Below are 8843 nucleotides of genomic sequence, written 5' to 3'. Positions count from 1 at the left end.
GAAAATTAAATAGAATATTGTTAAAATATTATTTTTTAATATTATTATTATTTTGATATTTGAAAATGTTGAATTGGTTATTATATTTTGTGTGAAAATTTATAATAATAAGATGCGATGAGATGGGTTGAGAGCATTTCTCAATCCAAATGACTCCTAAGTATAATTAGCAGCTGTGAACATATCACGAGCGAAATAGTGAACATTAATCTAAGCCTCTAACAGCTCCAACTTCAACAGAAACGAAATAACTGATAGTTAAGGTTTGCTGCTCCCATATCTACCCTAAGGTTTAAGTAATGTAGGATACGCACACTGTAACAAAGATTCAATTGTTCAAAGTTCCACTTCATCTAACAATGTGATCTGAAAATTAATCTATTTGAAAAAGTACAACGTTCTATATTCTACATAAGCACAACCGAGACAAAAAAAAAAAAAAAAAAAAATGGTACAAATTGCCAATAATAAGATTAGATGAGCTTCTTTTTCTCAAAAAAGGTTTTCAAGTGCCATAGCTGCAAGCCTGCCACTGATAAGCACACAAACAGTGAAAGAACACTCAACCAGCCCATCCTGGAATTGGTTTTTTTATTGAGCTCCTGCATTTCTTCTTCTCTGAAACATCAAGCAAAAAAAGCTCTGCTTAAATACAAACATACATACAGACACGTGTGTGTGTATCTTTTTTATGACTTGTTCAAGATAAAAAGATGCTTCCTAACCTTTCGCGGAGATAAAACATTTCATCTTGGATGGAAATAACAGTATCATACAGCTTCTTCAGTTCTAGTTCCATGGCCTGGCATATAAAACAATGGCAATGTAAGGTTTTTTTTCAATTCTCAACCCTGACAGTTGAGAAACGTGGAAAAAGGTTTATTTTCAATGTCTCCAGCAAACTAAGGAAAACTAAATCGCTTGTCTCAAGCAAACTAAGGAAAACTAAATCACTTTTCCCTAAAAAGAAGCATTTTGTTTTGAAAGTATTTTCCAAAACTTTATATCGAAACAATCATTTCAATCATTTTTATAAGCATAAGAATAAAACAACAATAAAGTTTACTACCTTACGGGCATGCCACTTAAAGGGCAGTGACTCCTGCTAAGAAAACCATACCTCATCACCTATTTCATTATTGAGCTACCAATGTATAATCCCTCCAGTACCAACACATAAAGAGCACCAACTGGACCTTTGTTGTTGAACTATCAAAAGTGAGCTCTGAGCCTATAACCAACAAATGTTTCGAAGATTGCATCTGATGTTTTTTCTATTATACTTGCTCTCAAATGAGAGACAAGTACGCACTCTTAATGCATTTGGCAACACTCACAAACCAAACAAGTAGCTCAGAGTCTCTACTTCTGGAACACTTGCAATACAACTTCATCGCAACGATGGACACCGAAAGTTGCCACTACCATAATGCTATTTTCTCCTTTTTGTTTCCTTAATTTTGATAAGTCCCATTTTCTTTCATCCCTTTCACTTTTTCAGGAACTTGAGAAGACCGAGAACAAGCCAAACCTCAATTGTACCACCACAATATTTCAGATGCAGGCAGAATTTTTAGTGAGTGTCTTCAGTCGTTTTGCACAGCTCGAATTTATTAGAGATCACTTCTTCATTCATTCTTAGAGATTTAGGGTATAATCAGTAAAACAATGGGGTTCTCTATTTATCTATCTGAAAGTAAAATTCATCGAATTGATATCCTAACGAATTAATAAGCCTTAGAAATTAAGTTCTGTTGCCTCGAAAATCAATGCTTACATTTTGAAGCTCTTTTTCCCAAAATTTAACAAGTTCCTCCTAAATACCACATCATAAAATTCTAGAATTCAAGATTCCACAAGCGGTAGACAGGCTTCTAGACACTCTATTGCAAAGGAAATAATTCTATAATTTCATCGCCCAAAGACAAAAAAATCAATCATGATCACATTAAAAGGTTAATTATCGCAGATATAAACTGCCGGAGGCCCGGAAGTGATAGGCAGAATAATAACGAAAAAAGAAAACTCACATCGACTTGGCCTTTCTTAGCAACCTTAGACCAATCCTTGGCGGCCACACCGGTCTTCCAATCAAAATCCACCGTCAACGTGATCTGGGGCTTGTGATCGGGTGCCCAGAAGCAGGCCATGTAATCCCCAGCCTCCGCCGACTCAAACGCGAACTGCCCCGATTCCACGTGCTCCGCGTTATGGAAACTGTTCCCATGAGCCGAAGTCACCTATAATACATAGCAGAAACAAAATATTCGCGAAATTATGACAAGCAGTAAAATCAAATCCAAGAACCCCAAACCCCCAACGCCAAGCACAGGAGAAAGAAATACCCGAACGGTGATTTTGTGGGAATCAGGTATTGGATGACCCTCGTTGGGGTTAACGACGCTGTACTTGCCCACCGTCATGGATTTGCTCTTAATGTCTTCGGCGATGCACTTTGTGTGACCCGATTGCAGGTCGAATCGAACCGATTCCGATGTAGAAAACAAAAGCCATAAGATCAGAAGAAAATGTAGGTTCTGGAATTGAAACATTGGGTCATGCGGGGAGAGAGAGAGAGCGACCTTTGGACTTTGGAAGAGAAATCTCAATCGGAGTGAGCGAGCTAGAGGGGATGGGATGTAGGTACTGATGTTAATGCATCCCGATTAACGATTCTACGTATTAAAATGACTTTTTACCCCAAAAACAAAAAATATAATAATAATAATTACAAAACTATCCCCCTAAAATAAAATTTTCTCTCATTTAATAATTTGCCTGTAAATACAGTTTTCATTTAGAGACTGTAAATAAAATTTCTCTAATAAAAATCTCACGAGACATTCAGTACATGTATCGGAGTAAAATGATAACTTTATACTTAGTATATAAAATTGTAATTATTTTTTAATGAAGTGACAATTGATTTAAAATGAATTGTAAAATAATTATAAACTTAACATTATCTTCTTTATCAAATTAATTTTGTATCATGGTAGATTTTTCTATAATTTTTTAAAACTTTTCTATTTGTAAGAATAGAGACAAGTCATTCACTTCTGATAAGATTTGATTTACAATATTTAAATTTAGATTTTCTTACAAATCAAATCATGTTATCATGGCATGGAAGGTTATTCATATAACCGCTTGCAAAATTGAGTTTTCTAATCAAGTATTTTAGATAATTTAAAAAGAGATAAACACAACTATAGGTGTGATGGGTCTGGTCTAGGGGGTCATGGACTGAAAATCTTGATCTATATTTTTTTTTTTACCAGACCAGACTGATTATCCTTTTAGATCGGATCGCTAGCTATCAATCCGATCGGTCAAATCAGTCTATATGAGCTAGGAACATTTTTTTCATCTTTTCTTTTTTTGGCAAATAAGTTAATACAAAATATTAATTAAATTAGTAAAATTAAAATTAAGTGAGCTCTTTAATGTGAATTATGTAACTAACTCATTAGAAATAATTAATTATATTTATATTTATTATGTTAATAGTTACTAACATAGTTCTTTAGTATTCATAATGGCCTATATTAAAAATTCTAACATTTTATATATTGTTAATGAATATTAAATAATTTTATCATCTATAGATTATTCATACTTACTTGCAATTTAGGTATCTTACCAAAAAATTACCTAATTACTTTAATTAGGTATAAATAGTAGATTATGTATCTACATATAATAACATATATTATTATATAATATATTACTTAATTAATAGAATATATTATTTTATATTTTATATGGACAATAGTGATAGATTAGATGAAAATTACATAATTAATTTATACAAATATTTTATGTAAACATTTTGATCCGGTTCGGTTTAAAAAAATACATCTCAAGATTGAATCGAGAATTGAATTTCTCAGACACCATGGATCGAGACCGACCAACATTATTTTTGGTCCAATCCAATCAGTTTTTCCAATTCAGATTGAAAAATTTTCCCCACTAACATAGCATATTAACTACACTGCATAAATATTAGAATATATCTTGCTCCTAGCCTCCTAGGCATCATTTAATGCAACAAAATCTACATATTATGCATATATTTTCCCAAATTATAAAGAATGTTTGAATAAGAATATTGTACAAAGTCTCAATCCACTACCTTAACGTCGTGTTTCGCACGCCTTTGGACTGAGTTCCAACAACTCGAGTTTTAGAGCTTTCACCTACACATGTAAAAAAAAACACTGAGAAAGGGGGTCCTTGGTAGTGGCCAGGGAGTCTCCAATATTAAAATTAGTATATCTCTTTAATAATTTGTGCGTAAATTTAGAAGAATCAAAAAGAGTTCTTCGTACCAGGGAATTGACTTTTATACTGAGTTTCTGGTAGGGATAGCTCGTACTTGGCTTAGAGGAGCCTATGTCTTTTCCACTGTTCGTTCTGTCAGAATCCTTCAATGCGGTGTGGCTTCTAGAGCGACATCATTAATGCGGCTCTCTGACTCACTTTTCCCTTGGACGCTTCCTGTTAAGCCCTTCCATGCCTGCTGTTAGGAGATCAAGGGTTCCTTGTATTTCTCGCTCACCTGCCTGTGTAGGTTCTCGAGAGTAGATCATCGGGATGTGTCAGAGCGGCGAGTCTCATCTACCCCTACCTTCCGCTTTTCCCAAGTGCGAGTTACTTCGTGGGTGGGTTTCGCTCATGGACCGTGTACTCTGTAAAAACCAAGTGACTCCTTTTAGAGGAGGGTCTTTGGCCCAGGTCGGGCTCTCTGACTTACATCCTAGTGGCTTCTCGTGGGCTTGCCCTGTGGGCCAATAGGGAGAAAGAACCTCCTTACATTTATCTCGCCAATTCTTATCGGACTAGTCCAATAAGAATTCCTTTTTGCCTTGGTCTCCATGTTGTATACTCTCCTGTTGTTTTTGTTATTGAGATCCTCTTCCCTAGAAATGGGCAGTCATTACTCTCCCGATTCTTCTACTTGTGAGGTCCCCAGCTCAAGATTATGCTCATACGACTTTTTCGTTATTTTAATGATGCCGGGTGATAGTTCTCCTCCCAATTTTATTGGCACATTTTCGGACGGTTGGGTTCATACTTGGTAGGGTCCTTCCAATTCTCTCATCATTATTGGTGTCAGGCGGTTTCTTCTCTCCATGTCGCATCGCACAGTACGTACTTTGGTATGCAACCACGCCTTGCCAACTCTGTTGAGCACGTGCGTTCCCACAACTTTAGGATGTTAATCGTTGGTACCGTTTATTTAAATTTTCCCTTGTCATCGGGGCCCCCTTTTTTGCCTTTCTCCTTCATTCTTTTACGTTTTTGCCTTTCATATCCTAGCAACTAGACCCCTTAGACTTGTCTGGAGCTACCATTTTGTTTCTCACATCGTATCGTGTTGCGCGTTTTATGGGATCTAAGCCCTTTCGTATCCCCTGTTCTGTTACGTGGGTATGGAAGGGCAACTGTCGCTTCCTCTTTATATAAATACAGTTCTGCCCTCTTTTTCCCACCTTCTGCACATTCTTGTCTCTTCTTGTTCTACCTTCTCGTTCCCTTCGCTTGACTCTTCTTCCTTTATATTGTTTTTTTCAACGTCAATCTTTATGACTCCCAAGAAGACCATTCAATAGTTTCTCCCCCTTTTGCTGCAAACTTTGCTTGAAGATGAAGTTTCATGTGAGAAAGGAAAAATTGGATAGTAAATGGGAAAAAATATCTGTCATAAGTGATGTACATGGACACGTCGTTTATTATTTTCTTATTTATAAATGGATTAAACTTTAAGGGATATGAAAACTCAATCTTCGAATATTTATTTTTATAAGAGATTCAGATTTTTCTAAATTTTTACTTGAATCTAAATGTTTTAAGTGAGAGAAAGATAAACATACAAACTAAACTATAATAGTTATTGAGTATTTAATTTTGTTCGAAAAATTCATACAGGTATTAACAAAATGTTATAGAACCTTCTTAATTAACGTGTCTATGTCTTTTTCACTTGAAATTCTAAAATTAATTCACAATTTTCTTTTCCTTTTATTAGAAGATGAGATAAACTCCTCAATTACAAGACCATTTGCTCATTTGTTTTAAATAAAAAAATTACAGGACCGTAATTGATGACATAATGGCAAGTTTGTTTAAAGATACAGTCAATATAGTATTGATGTAAATATTGTTTATTTTATTTTTTATTTAGCTATAATAGATTTTACAACAAGTGGTTAACGCTTACTTATAAATAGAAGAATTTGAAAAAAAAATTTAATAAACTGAAAAATCATTGAAAACATAACATACTTACAAGAGTTGAAAGGAGCTTACACACCTCAATCATATCCAAGAAACCAAACTGAAATCTCTAGGATTCCTTGAAATAGAGTAAAATAACAATGGCATTATCTTGTCATATTGGTTTTGGACAAGTCATAAATTCTAGTCTCAAAATATAATAAAAGTTAAAAGTGGAAGAAACAAAAAAAAAAAATTATAAATTACAAAAGAGACAAACACAGTAATGTTGTATATCATATTCTTATCTTGTTTTTATCCTAATATACATAGAGAAGTGTTATAATCATAAAGAGATTTTATAAATGTAAACTCATAAATTGATGTGACTTCATGTGATACGTTAGATCTAACATATCATATTAAATTATATCAATTTGTGAGTTTACTTTTGTGACATCTCTTTATAATTAAAACATTTCTCATATATAAAATGTGACATTTTTATCACATTTGGTTTATTCTTTATTTTTTAATAAACAATAAAGAAAATTGATGGGCAATACCATCTCGTCATGGTAAAATGAAAATGAAAAGTGAGTGTGGTATATCACGTTATGGTGCAAACCTAAATTGATATGGGGTATCTAGGTCCAGATTCTACGTTAGCTGCATTTAAGTACTACTTTAAGAAGATGAATCTATACAAATATGGAAGGAAAAGCTTAATATCTTCCTTGGACTATGGCAATATTAGTTATTTTTCATCAAATCATATATTTATACTCATTCTTGCCTTATTAGTAAATATTTAGTTTCAAGTTTGGAAGTGATTTTGATTTTGATTTTGACCAATTTTTTGGTAGGATTCTTCTTTATTTATGTATTTATTTCTTATACAATTATTTAGATTTTTTTTTTGGGAAAAATCTTCATAATTTTGAACTTTGTAGCTATTTAAATCTAGCTTGTGGGTTTTAAAAAATAATTTAGAAATTTACTATTAATCAATATTATTCATAGTTTTATATATGTTTTGGGCGAATCTCTTATCTTCTCTGTATTGATCATTTGTTGGAATTAGCTGCCAAAATTAATCTAAATTTTGTTTGGCATCATAGCTTAAGCATATTTCTTGGGGTTATATCTCATCAGTTTCCATGACTAGTAGTTGTGGTCGTGGTCGTCATGGGCAGGTTCCAAAGGAGGAAGTCCCGTACCATGATCGTAGCGTTCAAGATATGATGATTGAAAGTTTGCATAGACAAATGACAGAGTTAACCTGGCGTCTAACGACGTAGGATATCGATGATGGTGGGATAAAATATCACTATTTCGATTCCAGTTTTGAGAACCAGTATCACAATCATGCTTTATTTTGGGAGTATCGTGGTAAGAAGGAACGTCATGGAAACCTCGGTTTTAAAGTCGATTTACTAGAATTTCCTAGTACTCTTCAAGCTGAAGGTTTCATTGATTTATTGCATGAGGTTGAATGGATTTACTACTCTAATGAAGAAGAGTTTGATGATGAACCTTCTTTCATAGGATGAAACTCTATACCAATCTACGATACTTATTTTGATGAAGGTAACTTAGTGGATGGGGTAACTATTTTTATTGAAAACATAGAAAATTTGGAAAAAGAAAATGGTGGTGAAGTTTTGAAGTTTGAAGATCATGAAACAACTTTTGAGATAATTAACTATGTTGATTTTCTTGGAGTTGAAGATTTTTCTTTTTCAAATCCTCATATGCAAAATATATATATTTTTTTTTTGATTTGAGATGTGGGAAAGAAACTTAAATTTGGAGTATAAAATGCTCAATATTATTTTATTTTGAGCAGATCAAATCAATTTTAATTTTTCCATAATCATCAGGACAATACAACAAAATGAAAGAAAAATTGGTCTAATTGGACATCTAAAAGATCGATGCAAGAAAGTTTAGAATTCGAGGATAAATTCTCTCCAACCTGGTGAGAATGGTGCAAACTCAAATTAATATGGGTATCTAGATCCAGATTCTATGTTGACTACATTGAAGTACTTCTTTAAGAAAATGAATCTGTACAAATATGGAATGAAAAACTTAATATCTTCCTTGGAATAGGGCAATATTACTTATTTTCCATCAAATCATATATTTATACTCATTCTTGACTTGTTAGCAAATATTTGGTTTCAAGTTTGAAAGTGATTCTAATTTCGATTTTGACCAAATTTTTTGTTGAGTTCTTGTTTATATATGTATTTATATCTCATACAATAATTTAGATTTTTCTATTTTTTTAAAAAAAATCATAATTTCAAATTTTTCAGCTATTTAAGTCCGACTTGTTGGTTTCATAAAATAATTTTAAATTTTACTATTAATCAATATTATTCAGAGTTTTCTATGTGTTTTAGGTGAATCCTTGTTGATCATCTGTTAAAATTAGTTGCCAAAATTAATCTAAATTCTTTCCGACATCACGTTACAAAATTATTTCCGAAGTAAAATAATAAGGATAATCTAGATCTAGGAAGTCATTGCCACTACGACATATCTATTTTCAACTTAGCGGAGGATTCATATAAGCAAATAACTCGAATAGATAAATCATGAGACCATTTCAT

The 8843-nt window shown here is 32.9% G+C and overlaps 1 protein-coding gene across 1 annotated transcript; it reads right to left on the bottom strand.

Annotated features, from left to right (window-relative positions):
* Nucleotides 1-362: 362 nt before the first annotated feature.
* LOC121258427 (transmembrane emp24 domain-containing protein p24delta9-like) lies at nucleotides 363-2697 on the bottom strand. Its single transcript, XM_041159937.1, has 4 exons — nucleotides 2346-2697; nucleotides 2031-2240; nucleotides 726-802; nucleotides 363-618 (listed from the first exon to the last, which is right to left on the bottom strand). The coding sequence occupies exons 1-4, from the start codon at nucleotides 2550-2552 to the stop codon at nucleotides 474-476; spliced, it is 639 nt and encodes a 212-aa protein (XP_041015871.1). The 5' UTR covers nucleotides 2553-2697; the 3' UTR covers nucleotides 363-473.
* Nucleotides 2698-8843: the final 6146 nt, after the last annotated feature.

Source organism: Juglans microcarpa x Juglans regia, chromosome 3S (assembly GCF_004785595.1).
Source record: "Juglans microcarpa x Juglans regia isolate MS1-56 chromosome 3S, Jm3101_v1.0, whole genome shotgun sequence".
In the NCBI taxonomy this organism is placed as follows: Eukaryota; Viridiplantae; Streptophyta; class Magnoliopsida; order Fagales; family Juglandaceae; genus Juglans; species Juglans microcarpa x Juglans regia.
The sequence above is the reverse complement of the archived record's forward strand: the minus strand, read 5'-3'. Positions and strand labels throughout refer to the sequence as shown.

Excerpts from the sequence above, each read along its gene's own strand:
- LOC121258427 (XM_041159937.1), bottom strand. The coding sequence starts at position 2,552 with ATGTTTCAATTCCAGAACCTACATTTTCTTCTGATCTTATGGCTTTTG. Across the intron at positions 2,241-2,345 it reads CCCACAAAATCACCGTTCGG|GTGACTTCGGCTCATGGGAA; the intron begins GTATTTCTTTCT and ends TATGTATTATAG. Across the intron at positions 619-725 it reads ATGTTTTATCTCCGCGAAAG|AGAAGAAGAAATGCAGGAGC; the intron begins GTTAGGAAGCAT and ends TTGATGTTTCAG.